Genomic DNA, 27786 nt, shown 5'->3' with positions numbered 1-27786 from the left:
ACTGTGGTTCAGGAGAAAAAGCAATTACTTTGACATGAAATATTAGCCTCTAAATATTAGAGCCAATTTCAGAGAAAGGCTTCATTATTTAAGACTAAATCTGAGTATTTTCACTGGACAGGAGGTGGTCATTCCAGAATGAACTCACAGAATCTGTCATAAAAATACTAAAGGCACTTAAGCTGCTGCCACTACTACATACCTACATTTATGTTTTTATTATTTTGTTTAGATACCTATATTTATATATAAAGGAATATATATATCCAGAAGGTTTTATGCCACCATAGAGCCAGGAATGTAGTTATGGATTTGTTAAGTATGAGCATATGATTACAGCTTTTTGTTATCATTACTTGTGTTATTTGTGTGTGTGTGGGGGTTTGTTTTTTGCTAGTCCTGGGACTGGACATTGTCCCTGAGCTTCATTTGTTCAAGACTAGCACTCTACTACTTGAGCCACAGTGCCACTTCTGGCTATTTCTGTGTAAGTGGTACTGAGGAATCGAACTCAAGGCTTCATGCAGGCTAGGCAAGCACTCTACCACTAAGCCACATTCCCAGCCTGTTTTGTCTTTTTGGAGATAGGATCTCACTAAGTAGCCCAGGCTGGCCTTGAACTTGTGATCTTGTTTCTGCTCAAGAATGCTGGGATTATAATAGGTACAAGTATGTGTCACCATTTTTAGTTTGTGTATAATTAGTTGGGTAATAAACGTAAATTAAAATTCTCAGTTAAAACTACTACAAGTCAGTTGTAAAAAAAATAGTGTAAACTACCTGTTGGTGACTTAACTTCTATGACAGCCCCCATTTCTGAGAGCTGCAAAAACGCTCATCCCCCCAAATAAGGACCAACACTAGATATTTGCTATCACCACATTTATTCAAACTGACATCACATGGCTTCTGTTAATATACACTGAGAAAAACACAGAATTCCCAAAAATGCATAGATTACAAAGAAACATCAGACAAACTCAAACTGAATATTTCACAAAGAAACCAGTTCATCTTCAAAATGCCATGCTATTAAACACAGAAAGAAGCTGAAGAACTGCTGCTGCTCCACACTGAAGGAAATGAACAAAACCATCATGAAGTCTATAATCTTCGATCAAATCCAGGACCCATAGACAGCTTTCTGGGACAATCTGCAAAATCTGAGTTATGGTCTGCAAATAGTTATCACTGCTGGTTTCCTAATTTTGAGGGTACATATTATGGGTATATAAAAGGGGACTTTAAAAAAAAAGAGAGAAAGACAGAGTGCTCATCAAAACCAGAATAGCATCAAAACTTCCTGGTTCTGTGGGACGTGTGGATTCAAATAGGCAACTTAATCATGATTCCGTTACCTGTATGTAATCCTTCATGAAAGGATTGAGGACATGGGATAATGTCTTGTGCTAAAATGAAATTCTCTGAGCAAAAAAAAAAGAACAAGGTGAGTGGTAAATGGATAAAAAAAATCAAAGATATAGGGAATATAGTGTATTCAACAAAAAGCACTCAAAAAAGAACAATTATCTGCTGGTACTGGTTTGGGGCAGTAATCAAGGATAACATAAATGAGGGACATAAAAGAAAGTGCTAGCTTCTAAATGGTCTTTTTATTTCATTTGCTACTTGTTTCACTAAAAACAAACTGTAGGGCTGTGAGGGTAGCATTGTGGAAGAGTGCTTGCCTAGCAAGCACAAGATGTTGGATTCAATCTCTAACATGAGCCGGGCGCTATTGGTTCATGCCTGTAATCCTAGCTACTCAGGAGGCTGAGATCTGAGAATTACAGTTCAAAGCCAGCCTGAGCAGGAAAATCCATGAGACGCTTATCTCCCAAAAATCACCAGAAAAATGAAGTGGTGCTGTGGCTCTTTGAACTGAAGAGCTGAGGGACAGTGCTCAGGCCCAGAGTTCAAGCTCCACAACCAACCAAAAAAACAAAAACAAAAAACTCTAACACGAGGAAAAGTAAAAACTTCTATCCAGTAACAAAAAAAGGAACAAAATACTCATATATGCTACAATACAGGTGACCCTCAAAAAAACATCGTAGTAAATAAAGCAAGGCAGACACAGAAGACTTCATACTTTATGGTTCTATAAAGATGAAACCGTAAATATAAATGTCCAGGGACCTAAACTATAAAGACAGAATTAGGGCTGGGAAGGTGGCTCAGTGGTAGAGCACTTGCTTTGCATGCATGAGGCCCGGGGTTCGATTCCTCAGCACCACATAAGCAAAAAGAAAAAAGCCGGAGTGGCGCTGTGGCTCAAGTGGTAGAGCGCTAGCCTTGAGCTGAAGAGCTGAAGGACAGTGCCCAGGCCCAGAGCTCAGGCCCCACACCGGATTCCAAAAAGAAAAAAAGAATTAGAATAGTGATGGCCTATTACTGAGGGGTAAGAAGGGGGTTTAACTCTTAACTGTTCTATGCCTCAATTTCCTCATCTGACAGTGATAAGTGTCTATTTTATAAGGCTTCTTTTAAAGATCAAATGAGATAATACAGATAAGAGTGATGTACTCTCTACAGAAAGGACTGGGGCTTTGTAATTTAGTACATGTGCGTTACAACACATTTCTTGCTAGGTTCACTCAGCCTAAAAATCGGGGAAATAAATTCTTCCCAAGCTAATACAAAGGTTTTTTAAAATAAATAAAACTAGAATGTTACTGTAATATGCATGTACTAATTTACAAACAGAGGAATACATATGCATATAGTTAAAGTTTTTGCAACAAACTATTTCACCCTAGACCTGTTTCTTAATCAACGCAGACAGCTTAAAATACTTGGGGAAAAAAATTCAAGAAACACACATGAAGTGTAAGCCCCAAAGAAAATAAACTAAGTTAACCTTATTTCTCTAACATCTGGAGTCACAGGGAAATGAAATGAAGGGATTCTTCTCTAGTCTCCTTACCTTGTTTCCATTTCTTTACAGAAAAGGAACTTCAATTCTCTAATTTTTTACTACATTATTTTTTATTATTATAAAGAGTAAGATGGTATTCTTGACAATATCCAAGACCAACAAATTCTGCAAGTAATTAGTACTGGGGACAAAAGCACCTATCTCACTGACAGCCTACATTTTCCCATATCATTCTGTCTTTTGTAACATATGCTATGGTATTGGAGGATGTAGAGGGATGGGAATTTATTCTTCCCAGTAGGTGTCAAATAATGATAAAGACATTATCTCCTGAACTCAATCCTTTCAATACAGGTATACAGAGTGAAAAGTTGCGAATCCACCACTCTATCAGACAAATAATTTTTTTAATTTAATTTTTTGAAATAACTACTTCTTTGAATATAACCTGTATATCTTTGGTCAAACTATTTTCTCACCAGCATCAGCATTTATATTCTCTTACGTATTTTCTCTCAGACCATTTATAAAAAGTACTTCTGTTTTCGTCATTCTCTGATTAAGTATTTCCAGAAAAAGTTTTCACATGAGGAGAGAGTAAACACAAATTCCAATACTTAATAAATTTTATCTTGGTAACATCAAAAACAAGTTTACACTTTAAATTGCATTATAAAAAATACATCAGTCTTCACATTAGTTTTACATGGAAATATATAATTATTTGAATATTTAAATATAGCTTTTCTTTAAGCAAAAAAAAAAGTGTTACTCAGAGCCCTAGTTACATAAATAATTTAAATGCACAATGCAAAACACACACACACATTTTACACAATATTGTCCACATCAACTGTATATAACTCAGGACAATTACAGTAAAAATCTATGCAAAATACTCAAAAGGATAAGGTCAACAAAGTATTCATTATGGTTGTAATTTGACTTTTTACTATTGAAAGAATGCACTCTTGACTACACAAAATCACCAATTGTTTATCTAATCTGCAAATTAAGCCAACATTTATTTAGACAAAGGGGCACATTTTGTATCCTACCAAAGTCTGAATGTCATTCCAATTTAGTTTAAAATTATGTTTTTACAATTTCAAGTTTTCAAGCTTGCCTAAAGTAACAATGGGCTAAGAATGTATAAGATAATCCAAAATGTTAATTTGGTAATGTAAATTGTAAATTGAACTTTTTTCTCTGTCCTCTCTTAAGACAGTACTTAGAAGAGCTTCTAATATGTAAAAGGTAATAACACTTTAAATCTGATCACTTGAATTTTAAGTCCTATCCTCTATATATGATGTAATCATGAGAGGTATGATTCCTCACATTTATGTTGTATGTTACTTTTTCCATGAACTGAAAGAACATAGAATGTATCTTAGAATTATGTGTCTATGCCTGACATCAATACCTATAAATAGAATGTATATACTTGCTGCTTGGTTGATTCCTAATCAGTAGGACAGAGCTTTCTTCCTAAATTAAAATTGGAAGATTGCTTGAAACTAGTGGCCCACAATGATATTTTTTAAGGAAAGAAACTGAAATAGGTTGGCATATAAATGAGGCAAGGTTGAAGGAATGCTATACATGTCACCTTTGTAACTAAGAACTACACATCTGCCCACTTTTTTCAATATAATCACTGTTCAATTTAGAAGAAATTACAACATTATCACCATCATAACGTACCCACAAGTTAAATAATGGCCCCTGAAACAAAACCACATTTAAATTTCATTAATTCTAACACATTTTTATCTCTGAAAACAAGACACACCTTAACACTGACTCTAATTTCAATAAAATATAGTACTTACGCAATATAGAGGAAATTCATGTTTCCCCTTAACATCAATGACAAAAAGATCAGGGATCTTGGCTGAACAGGATGCACCTGTACCAGCTCAACTGATGTCCCTAAATAAAGAGTTTGAATATGCTCAAGTTCTGTAGGCTTACACTGAATATCTTGCCACTTTTTAATCTGAACTATAGAAATCAATCAGTTTAAGGTAAATTTTCATATTCATTTACTTTAAACTAACTAGTCTAGGATGATCAATTAGATAAAGGTAAATGAACATACAAGTACTGTTTTTCACTTGTAAGCTGGGCCTCCACTTAGGTTGGCTTTGTTCAATTCAGTGAAATGTTATGCCATTTAGTAATGACCATAACTTAATGGCCTGTCCAAATGACACACTACCAAGCCAATAATTTCAGTTTAAGCTATAATGTATAAGGTATTATTGAGATAAGGCCATAAAACTACCTGGATTCTTATAGTAAACTACTAACCCTTTAGGTAAAAGGTAAAGATGTTTGTTTAAAAAAAAAAGCCTAATCAAATCAGTGAAATTGTTTTCCTCTTAAAATCTACTAACGCTAAAGAAGGGGTTTATGTATGCCTATATCCAAATAAGAAAAATTTCCAGACTTGCAGATCCAATTTCAACGAAGTAGAAAGAATTTGGTATGTCTATAAAATCACCAGGCACTTTTACAAAACTAAAGACTGTGGTTTCTCATTCTCTGAAATAATTTTAAAAGAAAAAAATTATATTTTGTTTGTGATCATCTAAGTCAATTATGCTAAAAAGTCAAGATTATTTAAGTTCATTTTTCTAGTTATCCAGTTCAAATACTATATTGACAATTCCGATTGAAACATGTAGACTCTTAAGTATATGTGTATTTGTCCCAATTCTTAAAGAGATGGTATCAGTAAGTTTGCTATGATCATTCTCGCAATGGTATAGCTTGCTGGCATAAAAGATTACCACTAAAAAAAAAAAATAAGGACATGATTTAAGGGACAAAATTCTACATATTGTGCTAAATTATAAGACAACAAATTAAGATAAAGATCTACAGAAAATGGACAAAAGTTGCTTTTTGAATCTTAAAAAAAAGGACTCTAAACACTAATTTTAAATGAATATAAAATTTCTGAAAAATAATATCTATAGCAAAATAGTTTAAGGTCAGTTTTCCCACTCAACTTAGGAAAACTATGAGCACGAAAGTTCAAAATGTGTTTCAATTTGAAGTGTTCAATTCTCAACTAGCTGTGACACGCAGAAAAAATCCTATTTCACCTCATTACTTCTCAATTTGCTTGTGAGCCGGGTAACCATTCTGACCACATTTGGTACAGATCCTGAACTTCTCAAATCATATTCTCTAATCGGAGCAGACTTCTTTCTTCGGTGGTATTTTTTCTTATACTTCTTTCTTGCTGTAACAGTGGAAGGATGCCGCATGGATTTCTTTGGAGAAAGACCTGAAATAGCTCGTAAGCGCTTTCCAACAGCAATGGGTAGGAGTGAGGAGCTCAAAAACATTTCAGTTGCTCTCTTCACATCCTTTACCCTACTAGCAACAGACAGTTTCTTTTTAAGATAGGTTCCAAGAGCATTGCCTCTGCGTTGAAAACGACGACGGATAAACACGGAGTATTTCAAAAGATACTTTCGAATAACATAGTTGGCTTTCATCTGAACTCGAATGGACAGTTTTGCCGAAGCTAGCTTGAATTTTTGTCGGAGAATAACTGCTTCAGAAGCACTCTTGCCAAAGTGTGACTTATCATCAGTTATCATCTTCCCTTTTGGAACCTTCTTTTTACTTTTGCTGTCAAAAAATTCATTTCTCTCTGGTTTAGAAGCCATTTTGGGAACATCAGGACTTAAAGGAGTTGGCTGGCAATTACTGTCATTTAGAACACCACTAGCACTTGCATCTTCTGGATTTCCTTCAAGTGTTGCAGATTTAGTGGTCCGATAGCGTGACCTTAATTCATATCTTGCTGGTACTGTCGTTGAAGCAGGGTTTCGAGTCTTACCCCTCTTTCTTGTACTGGTGCTTGTTTCACGCTTCTTAAGTCCAGCATTAGCCCTCTTAGGCCTGCCAGAGTTTGGTACTGTTGTCTTCCGTGCAGTTTTCTTAGGTAACGGGTCATTCTGTTTATACGCAGTGTCATAACTGTACTGATTCGTTTTAGTTGAGTTGAAGGACTCATCTTCCAACCGCTTAGTATTTGCAGAAGAAACACAGATCAGGGAATTAGGCTCTACAACTTTAAATTCTAGTGTAGGAAACACAAAAGCTCTGCTTTTGGGTTTTTTTTCTTCGACATTGTCACTCTGTAAATGCATCCTTTTTGGTGATTCTTCCTCTGGTCTGTTTATTTTTCTTTTCTTCAATGGATAGTTTTTGTAATTGATTTCCATTCCATGGCTGACTTTCTCCGTTTGGCTCTGAGAAGCCACATTCTCACTTTGTTTATGAGGCTTCTCTGCTAGAGAACTATGATGGTGTGATTTATCTAAAGCCTCTGAAACACCATCATTCTCTGCAATTCTACCTTCAATATTTTCATGATCCGACTGAGCCTGAACTGGTACAGTGTCTTGGTTAAACCCAGGCCAGGTATTTCTTTCCTCTTCATTTAAAAAAACTTCATTGGTCTCAGAGTTATCATCAAAATAGCAGCGGAAACGACCTTCCTTAAATTCCTTCACAAGTGTATTGATTTTTATGTCATCTTCTTTCATTATCTGAGACCATGTTTTCCCCACAAATGAAGGTGGGACGTGAGGCAAGGCTTCAAGAACTGGTTCATTTGGATTTTCTTCTACAACATCCCTTCCTACGTCCCTTACAGAATCAACCCCAGAAGAAGAGCAAGATGGGGAATCAGTTTCTCTCAGTTTAAAAGTTATTTTCTTCTGCCTTTTTCTAGGAGGAACACGGCTTGACTGGCAATCAATAGGAGCAGAGCCAGGATGGAAATAACGAGTTTTTTCTCTCAGGTCAAAAGTTACTTTCTTCCGGCTCTTTCCAGAACCAACCTTCGGAGCATAGCTTGGTTGGCAATCAATTGGAGTAGAGCCTGGATAGAAGTAATGAGTGTTTTCTCTCAGGTCAAGACTTACTGTCTTCTGGCTCTTTCCAGAATCAACCTGAGGAACACAGCTTGACTGGGAATCACAGCTATTTTCTCTCAGGTGAAAAGTTATTTTCTTCCGTCTCTTTCCAGAACCAACCTGAGGAACATAGCTTGATTGGTAATCAACAGAGGCAGATCTCGACTGAGACTCATGGGTATTTTCTCTCTGGTTAAAAGCTACCTTTTTACGGTTCTTTACAGGAAGCTTGGGAACACAGCTTGACTGGGAATCATTATCTGCTCTCCGGTCAAAAGCTGCTCTCTTACGACGGCGTGTTTTCTTGACAGATTCTTGATGCTTGCCAGGATTAGGCTGAAGAGAGAGATCACCTCGAAAATCCTTCTCAGAACCACTCACACTTGCTAGGTCAGAATGTTCTGACATTGAAGGGTCGTCGTTACTAACAGTATGTTGAATAACTGCCACAGTAGAGAGAGCATCATCTGCTGCAGAATCACTATCTTTCATGCCAGCATTTATTTCATCCCGCCAAACATTGTCTTCCGTGTCAGTTTTCTGCAGTTGATTATTTACTGCCTGAGAAGTATCTCCCAAATTAAAATCTCTTTTAGGATCATTAGATTCACGGCTCTTGTCTTCTGAGTCAACACGACTTTGATCAGGTCCTTGTGGCTGGAAAGTCACAGACTTGGAAGCAACATTAAAATTTAGTTCACAACCACAAGACTGACATGTGGAGTCCCCAAGAATAATATAGTCATTGTTCCGGTTAATTATTCTGAAACTCTTTTTGGACTGGTTTGTCGCTGATTGAAAAAAGGTAGCAGGATCATATTTTACTTCAAAACCACAAAAGTCACACTTCAGACTTCCTACAACAGGAGAATCTGTACTGCTAGTCTGACTGCTAGTCATCTGAGGTGGTTCATTCACTACCTCGAGAGGGGTATTAGCATCTGAAATTACTTCACGATCACAATCGCTGTCATTAGCTGCCACATCTACAATCACCACTTGTGGAGAATCTGTCTCACCATCTGACGTTTGACCTTGATTAACCACTATTTGAAAAGAGACATCAGAATCATACATCATTTCAGAGTCACTAGCTTCACTGGACTTTTCTTCCATGCCAAGCTCTTTCTTCTGAAGGCCTGTTTCTTGGCAAACCACTTGAGGTGGGTCAAGTTCTGTCTGCTGGTGAAGATCAGAATCATATCTTATTTCAGAAGAGTTCTCATTTTCTAGATCATTATGATCCTTCTTTTCCAAGGTTATTTCTTTGACAGACATATCCTCCACAGACTGATCCACCACAATCTGAACAGGTATATCAGAATCACAACTTGCTTCAACATCCACTAGTCTATAGCTCTTATCTTCCAGGTAAATATGGTCTTCCTTCAGATTTATTTCTTTGACAGCATTGTGAAGCTGTCCAACTTCTGAATGACAAGGATCATTGGAATCAAAACTTATTATAGGACAACAAGGATCACTGCTCTTATCTTCCAAACTGGAATGCGCCACTTGCAAACTCTGTGATGGTTGAATCGCTGAGTGAAGAGGGTTATTTGAAACATGAAATACTTCAGAACCTTCTGGTTCATAGCCTGTATTATCACTCAGGATATTTACTTCCTCAATTGGCTCTTGAATTTCATTAGTCAGAGACAGAAGTTCATCAGAATCAACACTCATTCCGGAGTCACTAGGTTGGACAGTCTTATTTTCCAAGTCAACATGTTCTTCCCAATGACTGGTCTCTTGAAATACTTCAATTTGTTCAGCCACTGAATGACAAGGATCAGTGGAATCAGAACTTACTTCAGGACCACAAGGATCATTGCTCCCAAGTTCCAAACTGGAATGCCCCTCTGGCAATATTTGTGATGGCTCAATTACTGAATGAATGGGGGTATCTGAAGCATAAATTGCTCCAGAAGCACATGGTTCACAGTCATTATCATCCAGATGACTATGTCCCTTTCTCAGGAGATTTAAGTCTTTAATAGGTGCTTGAATCTCATTAGTCACAGACTGAAGAAGTTCATCAGAATCAGAGTTACTAGGTTGGACAGTCTTATCTTCTTGGCTGGTTTTCTGAGCTAGTTCAGTTTGTTCAGCCAATGAGTAACAAGGATCACTGGAATCAGAACTTTCTTCTGGACCACAAAGATCATCACTTCCAATTTCCAAACTGGAATGCTCTTCTTGCAAAATTTGTGGTGGTTGAATAACTGAGCAAAAAGGGATATGTGAAACATGAATTATTCCAGAAGTACCTGGCTCACAGTCTTTATCATCCAGGGAAGCATATCCCTCCTTCAGATGATCTACTTCTGTAATAGGTTCTTGAATTTTATCAGTCGCAGGTTGAAGAGGCTCTTCAGAATCACTATTTAGTTCTGAGCCACCTGGTTCGATAACATTATCTTTCAAGTCAGTATGTTCTTTCCAATGGTTGGCCTCAGGAACTGCTTCAGTTTGGCCAATCACTGAATGAAAAGCATGACTGGATTCAAAACTTATTTCAGGACCACAAGGATCACTACTCTTAACTTCCAAACTGGAATTCTCCTCTTGCAAAATTTGTGGTGGTTGAATAACTAAGCAAGAAGGGGTATTCGAAAAATGAATTATCCCAGAACCACCTGGTTCAGAGCTATTATCATCCAGATAAACATGTCTATCTTTCAGATGATTTCTTTCTTGAAGAGGCTCTTGCAGTTCATTAGTCACAGACTGAAGGTTATCAGAGTCAGTATTTATTTTTGAACCACCTGGTTCAATAATCTGATCTTCCAAGTCAACACATTCTTTCCAATGACTGTTGTCCTGAACTATTTCGGTTTGGCCTCCCACTGAATGACAAGGGTCACTGGAATCAGAACTTACTTCAGGACCACAAGAATCACTGCTCCCAACTTCTAAACTGGAATGGTCTCCTTGCAAAATTTGTGGTGGCTGAATCACTGAACAAAAAGGGATGTTTGAAATAAAAGTTATTCTAGAACCATGTTGTTCATAGCCCTTATCATCCAGACAAATAGATCTCTCCTTTATATTTCTTTCTTGAATAGGCTCTTGAATTGTATTAGTTACAGACTGAAGAGGTTCATCAGAATCAAGATTTGCTTCAGAGTCACTAGGTCGGACAGTCTTATCTTCCAAGTCACCATGTTCTTTCCAATTGCTGGTCTCCTGAAGCACTTCAGCTTGGCCAGCCATTGAATGACAAAGATCACTGGAATCAGGACCACAAGGATCACTGCTCTTCACTTCCAAACTGGAATGCTCCTTTTGCAAAATCTGTAGTGGTTGAATCACTGAGCAATAAAGGATTTTTGAAGCATAAATTGCTCCAGAACCGTGTGGTTCATAGCCCTTATCATCCAGATGAGCAGCAGGACCCTTCCTCAGGTTTACTTCTTTAATAGGCTCTTGGATTTTATTAGTCACAGACTGAAGAAGTTCATCAGAATCAGAATTTATTTTGGAGTCACTAGGTTGGACAGTCTTATCTTCCAAGTCAACATGTTCTTTACAATGGCTGTTTTCCTGAACGACTTCAGCTTGGCAGGTCACTGAACAACAAGGATCACTGGCATCAGAGCATATTTCAGGATCACGAGGATCACTGCTCCTAACTTCCAAACTGGAATGTTCCTCCTGCAAAATTTGTGGTGGTCGAATCACTGACCAAAAAGGGATGTGTGAAAGATTAATTGCTCCAGAACTGCGTGGATCAAAGCTCTGATCACCCAGACGAATATGTGTCTCCCTCAGAAGATTTGCTTCTTTAATAGTCTCTTCAATTTTATCAGTTACAGACTGAAGAATTCCATTAGGATCAAAATTTATTTTGGAGTCATTAGGTTGTACAACCTTATCTTCCAAGTCAACACGTTCTTTACAACAGTCGGTCTCCTGAACTACATCAGTTTGAGAAGCCACTGAACGAAGGACAAGAGAGTCATATATAATTTTGAAACCCTTCGCTTCATCCCTCTTACTTTCCAAGTCAACATCTTCATCCATCCAAAAATCTGAATCTCTACTACCTTCACTAAGCTGGACAGCCATTGACTGAAGAGAGTCATCTGACTCAAAACTTGCTTCCGATCCAAAAGACTGACTGTCCTCACCTTGTAGCTCAATGTGCTTTGGCTCCAAAATAGTTACTTTAGGTTGATCAATCACTGACTGGCTTGGGATGTCAGAAGCCAAACTATATTGTCTGTTCTTAGTTTCTATAGTTATGTCAGGTTGACCAGATATAGACTGAAAAGAAACATCAGAATCAGGTATTTCTTTCGAACCTTTAGGTTCAACAGTCTCATTTTCCAGGCCAGTGTCCTCCTGCCACAGTTTTATCTGGGTAGCCATTTTGCGTTGTTCGCTGTTTTTGCTATGCCTTTTAACTTCTTCTTTTTCCTTTGAAAAGGTCTGCTGAGTTTGGTCTAGAACTGAATGGAGACAAGTATCAATATTTGAATTAATTTCAAAACCTCTAATATCAGTACTTTCATCTTCTGGGTCAACATGGCCCTCCTTCAAAACAGCTAGTTGAGGTTTTTCAGTCACTAACTGAGGAAGGACATTAGAATTCAAAATTATTTCAGAAGCACCAAGTTTATCACTTTCTAGAATATGCTTCGTCTTTCTCTTAGCTTTTTTTCCAGCACCTTGAGATTCTGTCCGTGGATAATGAGGGACATCAGAATCTAAATTTATTTCAGAATGATATAAATCAGCACTATTATGTTGTAATTCAGCATGTTTTTCTTTTTGAAGCCAAGGATTTTCAACAAGTACTCGAGGTTTGCAAATAACTGTTGGATAAAGGGTATCAGAACCCAATCTTGTTTCAGAAACACATTCATTACTCTTAGTTCCTAAGTATATGTTTCTATTCTTCTGGAAGTTTATGTCTTTGATAGGATCTTCAGAATGTCCAGGCATTAAGTTAAAAAAATCATAATTCAAATTTAATGCAGAGTCAGCAGGCTCATTTTTCTTATTTTCTACATGGACCTGCTCTTCTTTATGAGAATTTAGTTTTTTAACATATAATTCAGGAGGATTAGTCACTGAATGAAGAGGGGCATGAGAATCCAAATTTATTTCACAATCAATGGGTGTATCATTCTTCCTCGCTAAGTGTACGTATTCTTCTTTCTGAATGATTACTCCAACAGCTACTTCAGGTAGATCATTTCCTGAATGAAGAGGAATACCAGAATCAGAAGTTATTTCAGAAATACAAGATTCATTACTCTTATTTTCCAGATCAACAGGTTCCTCCTCATCAAGTTGGTCAATTACTGAGCAATTAGGAATATCTGAATCAAAAGTTACGTCAGAACTACTTGACTCACAGCTCTCATCTTCCAGGTTAATGCCATCTTCTTTTAGTCTTTCAAAATCCAGCTGAGACCGCTCAGTAACTGACAGAAGAGGGGAATCGGAATCAAATGTCAACTCAGAACTGGAGCACCCATTGCTCTTAACTTCCATGTCGACATTTAACTCTTTAAGATTTACTTCACCCAAAGCCCCTTCAGGTTGATCATTAGCTGACTGATAGTTATTATCATGAGACTCAATACTTAGGTTAGCAATTCTATATTGAATACTCTTAATCTCTAGGCCAATATCTACTTTCTGAGGGTTTACTTCTTTAACTGCTACTTGAGATTGATCAGCCACTAATTGAGCATCAGCATGAAAACCCATTCCAGGACCATGAGACTCACAGTTCATATCCACAAGGCCAGCATTCTTCTTTTTCAGAAGATTTATCTCTTCAACATCTCTCTGGGGTTCATCATCCACTGTCTCAAGATGTGCGTTAGCACTAGTGGGTTTGCGTTTCTTATTTTTTAGGACAGGTTTGGCTTTCAGGTTTCTTCCTTTGACAGTCATTTCGAGATGGTCCTGAGAAGTATCACTATCAGAACTTTCAGAATTACTGGATCCATAGCTCTCATCAACCAAACTAATTCGAGCCTTCTTTCTACGTTTCACTTCTGTGGCAACCACTGGGGGTTTTTCAAGTGAGAGATCATTGCTTTCGTCAGAGCTAGTAGATCCATAGCTCAGATCAACCAATTGAATGCGTGCCTTGTTCGGAAGCCTTACTTCTGGTACAGAATTTTGGGAGTACTCATTAATTGTCTGAAGTGAGTTGCCACCACAATCAAAATTCATTTCGGAGCCACTAGAATCATAGCATTCGTCAACTAAGCTAACTCGCTTTTTATTCTGAGGACTTACTTCTTCAACAGTCACTTGAGACTGGCTGGTAACTACCTGAACAGAATCAGCATGATCATCATCTGAAGCTGTTTCGGAAATGACGGATTTATTATTCTCGTCCTGTAAATTAGCAGGTATTTTCTCTGAAAGGTTTACTTCTCTAGCAGTCACTTCAGATACAGCAGTCAGTGAATGACAAGAGGAACCACAATCAAAACTCATCTGAGAACCTCTAGATTCTGAGTTCTCATCTTCTTGGCCACTTTCTTCTTCCTTGGAAAGCTCCAAGCCTTTTTCAGCATCTTGGGATTGGTCAGAGATTGACTGAAGAGAGCCATGATCCACTTTGTCTTCAGAACTCACTGAGCACTCCTCTTTCAAAGCTTCTGGCTTGTTAAAAACCAACTTCCCTTCTTCCTGGGTGTAATTCATACTTGAAAGAGATTCCTCAAAATACTTTGGAATGGCATCTTCAGAGATTTCTTCATCAGAAGGCATGTTAGGTTTATTCAGCCCTACTACTGAGCTTGCTGCAAATTCAGCTTCTGGTGAACTCTCATTATCAGTAAGTTCACGGAATTCATAAACAGGTGTGGAAGTTTCCCCCCTAGCTCTTACATTTCTCTGAGAAAGCAATTTATCTATATCTATACACACGGTTTGCTTATTTGTTTCTTTAGGGTTCTCCTGTGTATTTGAAGACATAGGACTGCTAGAGGCCCCATCTAGCTCTCCAAAGTATTGGTCAAATTTATTTGCGTCATCACTTTGGCCAAATGACTCTGAAGAGACTGCTAGCGCTAACCTAGTAGTCTTAGCTGAAAGTGGTCTGTCATAAGAACTGTTAGGTAAATAACTAGCAGACACATTACAAATCACTGGGGGACGTATTAACTTTTTTCCATTATTTGTAGGTTGACCAATTTCTACTGGATTAATTTTTCTCATACCACTCTCAATTTTATGAGCAAACGCCAAGGACTGCTGCTGTCCCATCTCCAGTTTTTGAATAACTGATGGACGAGCCGAAAACCCGTTTGCACATTCCTGTGACTGACTAGGTCCACACTGTAGGTCTTCAGCAGGATCAGACTCATCGGAGTACAGCTCTTCACTCTCAGTCTCCTCGTCCCTTTCTTCAGGACGAAACTCATCCACAACCACCACATCAGGCGACCCAGGATTTGCGGGAGCCTCATTTTGTGCTGATCTAAAAAGAAAAGAGGTGGGAGGGGGAATCATAAAAAAAAAACTCTAGAATCTATTTTAAATGTTTTTTTTATCTACCCTATTAGAAGATAAAGAATCAAAGAAATCACATCAAATTGTATCTTCTGTACTTCAGGAGGATAATAATCAGTATAGAAGAAACTTAATGAACACAAATGCCTCCTAAACATAACAAAATGCAAATCAAACATTTACCATTTGTCAATATATCATAGTAAATAGCAAAAGTTTGACAAAAGTTATTTAACTTTGGATACCTCAAATTTCATCTCTGAAAACAATACTATTTTCAGTCATGAGACCATTTTGTGGAATAAATTAGCCATTGTACATAAAGAGCATTAAAAAGGAAGGCATCACACATAGCACTACAAATGTAATTTTGGCAAGGTTGATAAGGGCATAAGCATTTTACGACATTGCTAGTAAGTATACAGACTACTCCAAATTAATCTTTTCCCTTTTCCTTCCTTTTTTTTGATGCCAGCACCAGGGATTAAACCCAAGACATTGTGTTCTCACTCAGTTTTTTTTCACTCTCAGATGGTACTCTAACCACCACTTCTGCCAAATCACCAGCATTTTGCTAGTTAATTGGAGGTAAGAGTCATATCTTTCTTGTGTTGGCTTGAAACTGATCCTTAGGTCTCAGCATCCTAAGTAGTTAGGATTATAAATGTAAGCCACCAACTCCTGGATAGATTATTAATATTTGTGAGATTATTCATCTTTATAAAAACTGGTATCCTCTATGAAGAACAATTTGACAATGTCAATTAAAACTTAAAATATTCACTCCCAGCCGGGTGCTGGTGGCTCATGCCTGTGATCTTAGCTACTCAGGAGGCTGAGATCTGAGGATCTTGGTTCAAAGCCAGCCCAGGCAGGAACGTCTGAGAAACTCTTATCTCCAGTAAACCACTCAGAAAACCAGAAGTGGCTCTCTGGCTCAAGTGGTAGAACACTAATCCTGGATCTGAAGAGCTCAGGGACAGTGCCCAGGCCCAGAGTTCAAGACCCAGGATTGACCAAAAAAAAAGGAATATATATATATATATATATATATATATATATTCACTCCTGTTTTATTAGTTACAACTCACTACTGGTTAAATAATTAAAGGTACTTAGAACACAAAATAAGTTACAAAATAATACGAGCAGCTCTGTATGTACTAATAATGATCAGCCATTATAAACACTGTTAATGAAAAAGTAGAGAATATTAAATATTAAAATACTGCAACTAGAAGAGGATAACTGTTAGGCACAGGGATGAAGTACAGTGACAATAGCATTTTCCAACCAGGTATGGCATGGCCCATACCTGTAATCCTAGTACTTGAAAGGCAGAGGCAGAAGTAGTCTGTGCTACAAAGTCAGTTCTACATAGTCAGACAGACAGACAAAGGGAAAGAAAAACAGAGGAAGGAGGAAGATAAAAAGGAAAGGAGAGAAAGGGAGGGAGGGAGGGAAGGAGGGATAGAGGGAGGAAGGCAGGTAGCCTGCTCAACCCTTCTCTACACTATCTGTGGAAGTTCATGTGAGAAAATGTTCACACTTGTCACCAGCAGGAAAGTAAACAGAATGGCTGGAGCAGAAGACAAGAGTGATCTCTCTTTTTTGAGGGGGGAGAACAGGATGTGCTGTGCTGCCCAAGTTGACCTTTTAATGATTATGCTCAAGCCATTCTGCTTCTGCCTTTCAAATACTTGGAACTACAGGTATGTACCATTATACCTGCATTAAGACTCACTTTGAATGGGCCTTCTGAATTATGCCAATATGTATATATTTCCAATTCAAAATTTTAAATGATGCCATTTTTTAAATTACTTGAAAGTTCATATTTAAAAATTAAACAATATCTCTCTTCTATTACAATCAAGAAAACATTTTTTGTTGTTGTTGTTGTTGGTCATGGGGCTTGAACTCTGGGCCTGGGCACTATCCCTCAGCACTTTAGCTCAAGGCTAGTACTCTATCACTTGAGCCACGGCGCCACTTCCGGTTTTCTGATGGTTTATTGGAGCTAAGAGGCTCACGAACTTTTGTGTCCAGGCTGGCTTTGAACTGCGATCCTCAGATCTCAGTCTCCTGAGTAGCTAGGATTACAGAGGTGAGCCACCAACGCCCGACTAGGAAAACATTCTTGACTATACCTTATATAAGCAGCTGACCTGCAGATACAGACATGAACTACCATGCCTATCTTACTGTTGAAATGGGCTCTCACCTTTTGCTCTACCTGACCTCAAACCATTATCCTCCTAACCTATACTTCCTGAGTTACTGGAATTACAGGTATGAGCCATCACACCCAGCTCTATGTTCTCAATTCATAGAGAAGCAAATATTCAGCCATACAGAAACTATCTACTAAGAACTTTCAACTATGCAATAGGTCCTATGGTAGGTTCAAGGGGTGATAATCTTCTCAAGAAGTAATCAAGTAGCAGCAGAAGGTAGAAAATAATTACAATTCAATGTGCTAAGTATCATATCTGAAACTTTAGAAAAAGATTTGAGTATAATAGCAAAGAAGAACCTAAGAAAAGATGGTGTTTATGCAAGGTGTTATCCAGGATAAGATCCTAAAACAGAAAGAGACTCAACTTAGAAGATCAGCACAGAACCTTCTGAATTAAATGATACCATAACCCAAATGGACTTAACAGACATCTACAGAGTATTTCACTCAACAACCACACAATTCACATGCTTTTTAATAGCCTATAAAACATTCTCCAGGGCTGGGATGTAGCTCAGTGGCAAAGTGCTTGCCTAGCAAGTGCAACGTCCTGGGTTTGAGCTCCAGTGCCAAAAAAAATTTTTTTCTCCAAAACTGATCATATCCTAGGACACCCAACAAGCCTAAGCAAACACAAAAAGATCAAGAGAACTCCATGCACCCATTCTTTTTTTTTTTTTTTTGTCGGTCGTGGGGCTTGAACTCTGGGCCTGGGCGCTGTCCCTCAGCTCTTCAGCTCAAGGCGAGCGCTCTACCACTTGAGCTACAGCGCCACTTCCGGTTTTCTAGTGGTTTATTAGAGATAGGAGTCTCACGGTCTTTCCTGCCCGGGCTGGCTTTGAACAGCGATCCTCAGATCTCAGCCTCCTGAACAGCTAGGATTACAGGCGTGAGCCACCAGCGCCCGGCATGCACCCATTCTTATCACAATAGGATTAAACTATATCTCAACAACAAACGATAGTATAGAAAACACTCAAAACACAGTGACTGAACAACGTGCTGTTGAACAATATGTGGGTCACTGAAGAAATAAAGGAAGAAATCAGAAAGTGCTTACAATTCAATGAAAATGAAAACACATCATACCAGAACCTCTGGTATGATGAGGTAAGTTCATAGCTCTAAGCATACACATAAAGAAAACAGAAACAGCTCAAGTAAATAACCTTATGATACAACTAAAGCTGCTAGGAAAATAGGAACAAACAAAACCCCAAACTACCAGAGAGACAGAAAAGATTGGAGCAGAAATCAATGAACTAGACTAAAAATACTACATAAAATCAATGAAACAAAAAGCTGTTCTTTGAAAAAAATGAATAAAATTGATAGAACACAAGATAAACTGACAAAGAAAAGATTCACATCAACAAAATTAGAGACACCAAGGGAAACATTACAACAAACATCTAAGAAATCCAAAAGATTATGAAGGCCTACTTTCAAAGCCTTTATTACTTAAGTAAGATGGAAAATCTAGTAGATATGGGTGAATTCCTAGAGACAAACTATCTAAGTTGAACCAAGAAGATATAAATCACTTGAACAGGCACATAAAAACTTACGTTAAAACTAAGGAAATCTGAATAAATTAGAGAATTTAATGCATTAATATGAGTTTATTCATTTTATCAAGGTACTATATTAAGAACAAGATATTAACATTATTAAAAATGAAATGATGGCATACTACAGGAATTCCCTATACAATATCTGAATTTTTCCCTACATCTAAAACTGTTTATAAAAAGGCTGAGAGTGGGGGCTGGGAAGGTGGCTCAGTGATACAGCGCTTGCCTTGCATGCATGAGGCCCTGGGTTCGATTCCTCAGCACCACATAAACAAAAAGAAAAAAAGCCGGAAGTGGCGTTGTGGCTCAAGTGGTAGAGCGTTAGCCTTGAGCTGAAGAGCTGAGGGACAGTGCCCAGGCCCAGAGCTCAGGCCCCACCCCGGAACCAAAAAAAAAAAGGCTGAGAGTTCCTGCCTCAAAAATAACCTGAGCATGGTGGTACATATCTATAATTTCAACTACTTGGGAGGCAAAAATAGGAGGAACACAGTCCAAAAGTGGCCCAAATAAACCCAGGAAGACATTATTTTTTAAAAAATACTATGAGTAAACTAGCAAAAGTTATATTATTTATAATTATTTCTTGAATAATAAATCATTTTGGTAGAAAACCAGTTAATGGTGGTAGTCCTAATGATAATAATGAGATACGTATTACGAGGGTAATTAGGGGGAAATGAGTTTCATGTTATAGTAAAAGATGATGTATTGGTAATAGATAAATAGTTTAATGAATAATGTAAAGGGTAATATAAATGATAAGATACATATGACAGATACTTCATTTCATAAGATACATATATATTGTATATGTTGTATTAAAACATTAAACTTTATTATTTTAGAGTTAAAAAAATACTAAAAGCAAAAAGGATAGGGGCATGGGCCACACATAGGCACCACCTAAGTAGAAAAAGCCAGAAGTGGTGCTGTGGCTCAAGTGGTAGAGCACTAGCCTTGAACTGAAGAGCTGAGGGACAGTGCCCAGGCCAAGAGTTCAGGCCCCATGACTGACCAAAAACAAAACAAAACAAAACAAAAACCCAACTCTCATCGCTAAATAACCACCAAAAAAGCTGGAAGTGGAGTTATGGCTCAAGTAGAAAAGTGCATACCCAAGCCCTGAGTGCAAGACTCAGGGCAGACACCAAAAAATAAAGTACTACTACTGTTACTTCCACTATACTACTAAAATTACTATATAAGCTAGTATTAATTTTGAATTTGGAAAATAAGAGTTAACCTTGACATAAAATATTATGAAAGAGCAAAAAAAAAATCACAGGTTTTCATACTTTTGAACCTAACCAATAGAAACTGCAGCACAATAAACACTTTTCAAGTTTTTCAGAACCGGCCACCTTCATTTGTCCTAGGAACTATTAAAGGATACACAAAACAAAAGTAATCTTGTAATGAGACAGAACAGCAAAGAGAAGGGAAAAAAAGAAAAAGTGATGAAAAGGTGGAATCACAAAAAGTTAAACCAGTTGATAAAACCCCCAAAAGTCAAAAACTATCACTTGCTCTTATTTCAACTATACATGTTTATGTTTTTAACCTAATTTTAAAACAAGAAAAACTTTAAAAAATGTAACCATTAAAGGAAGGGGAAAAAAACACGCCTGTTTTGCTCAAGAAACTAGTGCTCTATAAACTTGAGCCACTGCTCTACTTCCAGCTGTTTTACTTATTAATTGGAGATAAGACTCTTTCTTGCTTGGGCTGGTTTCGAACCATGATCCCCAGATCTCAGGCTCCTGAGTAGCTATGATTATAGGCTTGAGCTTCCTATACCTGGCTTAAAAAGGGCTTTTTAAAGAAACAATTGTACATCAAAATCTATGAAATATGGACAAAACCTTCATACCTTTAAATACTTCCATTTAAAAAAAAGAATTAGGCAAGGTAAGGAGGTACACACTTGTAGTCCAAGCTACTTAAGAAGCTGACATCAAAAAGACTGCAGTTCAAGAACAGTGTTGACAAAAAGCCAGCAAGACACTATATAAACAATCCAGGAATAGTGGTGCAGCCTATAATCTAGCTATGTAGGAGGCATAGATAAAAAGATTGCAGTCCAAGGCTGAAAAAGAACTTGTGTGGCTCAAGTGGTAGAGAACTTGTCTAGCAAGTATGAGGCTCAAAATTCCAACCTGAACTGGCCAAAAAAAAAAAAAGTTAAAGCAAATTCACTGGTTATCAAATCAAAGATGTAAAAGTAACAACCAAACTGTCCCAGTTAAAAGGTAGTAAGAACTGGGATGTGGCTCAAGTGGCAGTAATATCGGCCTAGTAAGTAGAAGGCCTTGAATTCAAACCCTAGTACTGCCAAAAATGAACAGGTAAATAAAATAGATAAGATATAATAACTAATAAGAAACAAAAAAACAAGGCAAAGCTGATATTTAGGAATGCAAAAATGTAATGTATAGACATGGAGGGGAAAGAAAAAGAAGCTTCTTTTAAAATCACAAAAACTATACATTTTAAAACTGTTAAATAAAGGTAGCACTGGTATGAAAATTTTTAAAAATTGAGGGAACAAAATGCCAGGTACCGGTGGCTCATGCCTGTAAATCCTAGCTACTTAGAAAGCTGAGATCTGATGATTAAGGTTCAAAGCCAGCCCTGGCAGGAAAGTCTGTGAGACTCTTATCTCCAATAAACCATCAGAAAACTGGAAGTGGCGCTGTGGCTCAAGTGGTAGAGCGCTAGCCTTGAGCTGAAGAGCTGAGGGGCAGCATCCAGGCCCAGCGTTCAAACCCCAGGACTGACACACACAAAAAAAATAAAAAAAAAAAGATATTCAAAATGAAGTTCACAGAAACCTGTATGAACAAAAGAACTGGATTATGTAGTACTATTTTACATCAACAAGAGTAAGGAGAGATGTATTTACAAAAAATAAATAGATCACATATAGGCACCAGTGGCTCACACCTGTAATCCTAGCTACTCAAAGCTGAAATCTGAGAATCACAGTTCAAAGCCAGCTCAGGCAAGAAAGTTGGTAAGGCTCTTATCTGCAATTAACCACCAGGAAACCGGAAGTGGCACTGTGGCTCAAGTGGTAGAGTGCTTGCCTTGAGCTGAAGAGCTCAGGGACAGCACCCAGCCCCAAAGTTCAATCCCCATGACTGACCAAGGGGGAAAAAAAAAAAAGATCACTACCTCAAATTTTGATAAAAACAAATTGTAAGATTACTAAAATATTTAAGATTGATAAATCCCCTAATTTGATGAAAAGGGGAGAAGAAACTATAATCAGTAAAATTTAGAGATAGAAAAGGGTGTATCACAACAAATATCAAAGAAATCATGAAGGAATACTTTGAAAGCCTATATCCAAAACAGCTAGATAAATCTAGAAATGGAAAATTTTTAGACACAGTCAATGCACTGAAGCTAAACTAATCAGGAACAAGATAAGGCTACTCTCCCCATTCTTATTCAATATAGTACTTGGAATTCCCTGCCAGAACAAAAAGGCAGGAAAAATAAAATAAAAGGGATTCAAATAGAGAAAGAGAAATCGAATTATCCCTACTTGGTAATGATATAATCCTGTACTTAGCAGACCCTACAGACTCTGTCAAAAAACTTCAAGAACTGATAAATTCCATTGGAAAAATAGCAGAATACAAAATCAACAATCAAAACTCAGTTTTTCTACAAGCCAACAGAGTACAGGCAAAGAAGAAATCAGGAAAACAATTCTACTTACAATAATCTCAAAACCAATAAAGTATCTAAGTATTAAAAGTAAAAGGTATTTAAAAGTATTTTTAAAAAATGTATTAAAAAAGTAAAAGACCTCTACAATGGACACTATAAAACCTTAAAGAAAAATTGAAAAGCCAGGTGCCAGTGGTTCATGCTTGTAATCCTAGCTACTCAGGAGGCTGTGATCTGAGGACCAAGTTTGAAGCCAGCCTGGGCAACAAAATCCAATCAGCTGACAGTGTTCAAGTGGTAGAACACCAGCCTTGAGGGGGGAAAAGCTAAGGTACAGAATCTCTTTATTGGTCGTGGGGCTTGAACTCAGCCTGGGCGCTGCCCCTCAGCTCTTCAGCTCAAGGTTAGCACTCTCCCACTTACGCCACAGTGCCACTTCCAGTTTTCTGGTGGTTTATTGGAGATAAGAGTCTCAGAGACGTTCCTTCCCTGGGCTGATTTTTAACTGTGAAACTCAGATCTCAGCCTCCTGAGTAGCTAGGCTTACAGGCATGACCCACCAGCACCCAACACAATTTTTTAAGAAAGAAAAGAAATCTAAGAAGATGCCAGAAGATGGAATGGCTGCCTATGTTCACAGATCAGCAGAGTTAGTATTGTGAAAATGGTCATACTACCAAAAACCAATCTACAAATTCAATTCAATCCCCCATTAAAATTTCATGTTTCACTTCATAGAAATAAATCAATCCTTATTTCATATGGAAGCATAAAACATCCTGAATAGCAAAAGCAATCTAAATAAAGAGTACAACTGGAGGTATCACTATCCCAAACTTCAATTTTTATACTACAGAGTCATAGTAATACAAACAGCTTGGTACTGGCACAAAAATAGACCTGAAGACCAAGGAAGCAGAACAGAAGAATTAGAAATGTAACTATATGGCTATAGCCAACTAATTTTTTACAAAGGAGTCAAAATATATAATGGAAAATGGCACAAAAGGGCTGGGAAGGTGGCTCAGTGGTAGAGCACTTGCCTCGCATGCATGAGGCCCTGGGTTCCATTCCTCAGCACCACATAAGCAGAAAATAAAAAAGCCAGAAGTGGTAGAACGCTAGCCTTGAGCTGAAGAGCTGAGGGACAGCACCCAGGCCCAGAGTTCAGACCCCACAACCGGACCCTCTCCCAAAAAAGAAAATGGTACAAAAAAAACCCCAATTGAGTACAGACCTGTAGAGACTGAAAATTCTCTCAGACTGTGCAAAAATCAACAAGTCCACTTGATTTTTTAAAAAGCTCAAAGTAAGCTGGGCACTGGTGGCTCATGCCTGTAAGCCTAGCTACTCAGGAGGCTGAGATATGAGGATCATGGTTCAAGTTCAAAGCCAGCTGGGCAGGAAAGTCCATAAGACTCTAACCCCCATAAACCACCAGAAAACCAGAAGTAGTGCTGTGGCTCAAGTGGTAGAGCACTTGCCTTGAGTTGAAGAGCTCCGGGACAGCGCCCAAGCCCAGAGTTCAAGAGTTCAAGCCCTACTACTTACCAAAAAAAAGCTCAAAGTGAGACCAGAAACTCTAGATCTACTACAAGAAAACACAGTATAAGAAAAACACGGGGCTGGGAAGGTGGCTCAGTGGTAGAGTGCTTACCTTGCATGCATGAGGCCCTGGGTTTGATTACTCAGCACCACATAAGCAGAAAAATCCGGAAATGGTGCTATGGCTCAAGTGGTAGAGCACTAGTCTTGAGCTGAAGAGCTGAGGGGCAGTGCCCAGGCCCAGAGTTCAGGACCCACAACCAAAAAAAACAAAACAAAACAAAAACAAAAACCACTCTGGAAATTATAGACGCAGATATATTTTTTCTGAATATATTTCCAGAAGCCCATTCAATGGGAGTTAAGAATTGACTATGTAAAATTAAGAATTTCTACACAACAAAAGAAACAATCACCAAAACCAAGGAATAACCTAAAGAAAATCTTCACCAGCTATTCAACATGTGAAAGATTATAAATAGAAGAATGGAGATTAAAAGAATATATAAATAGCTTAAAAAAAAGAACAAATTCAATTAATTGAGGAAGTGAACCTAGTAATTCTCAGAAAAATACAAATGGATGATACATGCAGAAATGTTCAACATCTCTAGTCACAAAGAAAATGATAATCAAAACTATTCCATAGCCAGGACTAGGGGCTCACACCTTTGATTCTAGCCACTAAGTAGGCTGAAATCTTGAACTTCTATTCGAAGGCAGCCTAGACAGGAAAATCTGAGACTCTTATCTCCAAATGACCACCAAAAATCTAGAAATGAAGCTCTAGCTCAAGTGATATGTCAGTCTTGAGCAAGGACAGAGCCAGGTCCTGAGTTCAAACTCCAGGACAGGCCCACAAGATAGATAACACACTGTAAGAAAATACAAAGACTTTTTTTTTTTTGCAGTAATAGGCACTCTTATCACTCTGTTGCTTAAGTCATGCCTCTAGCAGATCTACAATATACAAGTACATTAATAGAAAAGTATACGAACACATAATGCATAGGATAAAATATGACCTATAAATTTCCAGAAGAATCTCTTCTTTCCCAAAGAAAGGCTAATGAAAAGAGATGTTGGCTTTTGAGCCTATCATGCTGGAAGAGGAGAAAAGTAGGCTGAGAATCCTAGTTCTGGCAAGAATGACATGAAATGATAATCCTCAAACACTTCTGGTGTTGTCAGAAATTGGTAAAACCTACTAAGAGGTCTCTATCAAGGATTTACAAATTTACAAAAATTTGCGTAATCAAGTAAGTAGAAACTGATTAAAACCCAAAATTTTAAAAATCTCGTCTTCAATGATACAAGTTCTTGACAAAAGAAACAGGAAAACAGTACTATTTTGCTTTATCTTACACTGGCTGAGGCTACAAACTCATAATATGAAATCTGATTTTCTAGCAGTGTTCTTCTTTAACAAAAGATACTAACCCTTACATGGAACCAAACTAGACTCATAAAAAACAAACAAACTGGATTCTTTAAAAAAATCTATCTAGACATTCAGATTATAGACATTTGTTTTTGCTTGGTACCTTTTCTACTCAGGATTCATAAGTAAGCAATTAAATTCATAGGAACTGATTTACCTTTTTACTATTGACTGTTCTTACTCTGCTACAATCACCCAGATTTTATGTTATTTATCTTCTAGATATAGTTTTGCTCCCACCATTCTACTCCTTACCCCCACTTAATTCTATGACATACTTAGAATAAAACTTCCTGGGCTGGGAAGGTGGCTCAGTGGTAGAGCGCTTGCCTTGCATGCATGAGGCCCTGGGTTCGATTCCTAAGCACCACATAAGCAAAAAGAAAAATGCCGGAAGTGGTGCTGTGGCTCAAGTGGTAGAGCATTAGCCTTGAGCTGAAGAGCTGAGGGACAGCGCCCAGGCCCAGAGTTCAGGCCCCAGGACTGGACCCAAAAAAAATTTAATAAAAAAATAAAATAAAACTTCCTAAATATATATGACTAGTTAATGGTCTAAGACTTTTTATCTGTGGGTGTATGCTGGTCTGAGGATGTGAACTCAGAGCCTGGGAGATTTTCCTGAGCTTTTCTGCACAAGCAGTATTCTATCACTTGAGCCACAGCTCCACTTCCAGCATTTTTGACAGTCAACTGCAGATAACAGCCTCATAGGACTTTCCTAGCCTGGGGCTGGCTTTGAAGTGTGATCCTCATACATCAGCCTCCTTAGCAGCTTGGATTATAGGCAGGAATCACTGGCACCTGTGGCCTAAGACTTTTATTTAGGAATAGCAAGCATATAGCCTACATATTTTCTAGTGAAACTTCTTTCTTATGATTTTGGAGATAGAAACCAGACAGTTGCACATATTAGATTAGCATTCTACCATTGAAGTATATTCTTATCCTGTAATGAAATGTCTTCTTTAAGCTAGAAAAATTAAAATTTCAAATAGAAATTAGTAGGTTTTAATAGTTCACTTTAGGGCTGGAAGTGCAGCTCAGTGATAAGAGCACTTGCTTAGGGATAAAATAAATTTTCATGTGGGGGGGGGGGGCAGTCCTAAGGCTAGAACTCAAGGTCCTGGGCACTGTCCTTAAGCTGTTTTGCTCAAGGCTAGCACTCTACCACTTGAGCCACAGCTCCACTTCTGGCTTTTTTTGGTGGTTAATTAGATACAAAGTCTCACAGACTTTTCCTGCTCCAGCTGGCTTCAAACTACAATCCTCAGATCTCAGCCTCCTAAGTAGCTAGGATTACAGGCATATAAGCCACTGGCACACCCCCCAATCCCGCCCCCCCCTCCCGCACTCAACTTTATATTTCCTTTTTTTTCCGCTTTCTTCTTTCTTTTCTTCCTTTCTTTCCTTCCTATTTTTAGATCCTAGACTAGAACTTGAACTTGGTATCTGACACTTTTGCTCATTGGCTAGCACTCTACCAACTGATCCCATCTCCAACCCCTACCTTTGCATTTTTTAACACACTTAGAAAGTCTTCAAACATTAATACAAGTCCAATGATAATCAAGAGGCATGTAGTATAATTCCGCTTGGCTATCTTACCTGGTGTCTTGGTAATTGTACGGGTGGTGTCGCAATACATCCTGCAAGAAACGTTCCATCAAACCACTGGAACATATACGATTTCTACTCTGTCTGGTCGAGCTTCGGTGCTGAGCACTGAACAAATGCTATAAAGAAAAAGGAAAGTGAATATTTTAAAATCAGTAATAGTCACTACTAGTGAGAATTTTACAAAATGGATTAATTTATATACATGTGGTAGAAGTATAAAGTGATATCCTTCCCAAACAGCAGTTCTAAAAACATATACATTAAAAAATTAAAAGTATCTTCTTTATAATACAGTAATTTTTCTAAATATAAGAAAATTACTTAAAATATAGATGAGTTGCTAAAGAGATTGCTTACACAAAAAATTTGAAACTCCCTAT

At 37.8% G+C, this 27786-nt stretch overlaps 1 protein-coding gene across 1 annotated transcript in view; it reads right to left on the bottom strand.

Moving 5' to 3' along the window:
• Positions 1 to 1016: 1016 nt before the first annotated feature.
• Zdbf2 (zinc finger, DBF-type containing 2) overlaps positions 1017 to 27786 on the bottom strand; it is a 43884-nt gene continuing 17114 nt past the window's right edge. The window contains exons 2-5 of the mRNA XM_013016417.1: positions 27395 to 27522; positions 11580 to 15280; positions 5995 to 10883; positions 1017 to 1202 (exon numbers count right to left, since the gene is read on the bottom strand). Of these exons, the coding sequence (XP_012871871.1) occupies positions 1017 to 1202; positions 5995 to 10883; positions 11580 to 15280; positions 27395 to 27522 (8904 nt within the window). The remainder of the gene's footprint in view (positions 1203 to 5994; positions 10884 to 11579; positions 15281 to 27394; positions 27523 to 27786) is intronic.

The sequence above is a fragment of the Dipodomys ordii genome, unplaced genomic scaffold, assembly GCF_000151885.1.
Source record: "Dipodomys ordii isolate 6190 unplaced genomic scaffold, Dord_2.0 Scaffold1, whole genome shotgun sequence".
NCBI lineage: Eukaryota > Metazoa > Chordata > Mammalia > Rodentia > Heteromyidae > Dipodomys > Dipodomys ordii.
The sequence above is the reverse complement of the archived record's forward strand: the minus strand, read 5'-3'. Positions and strand labels throughout refer to the sequence as shown.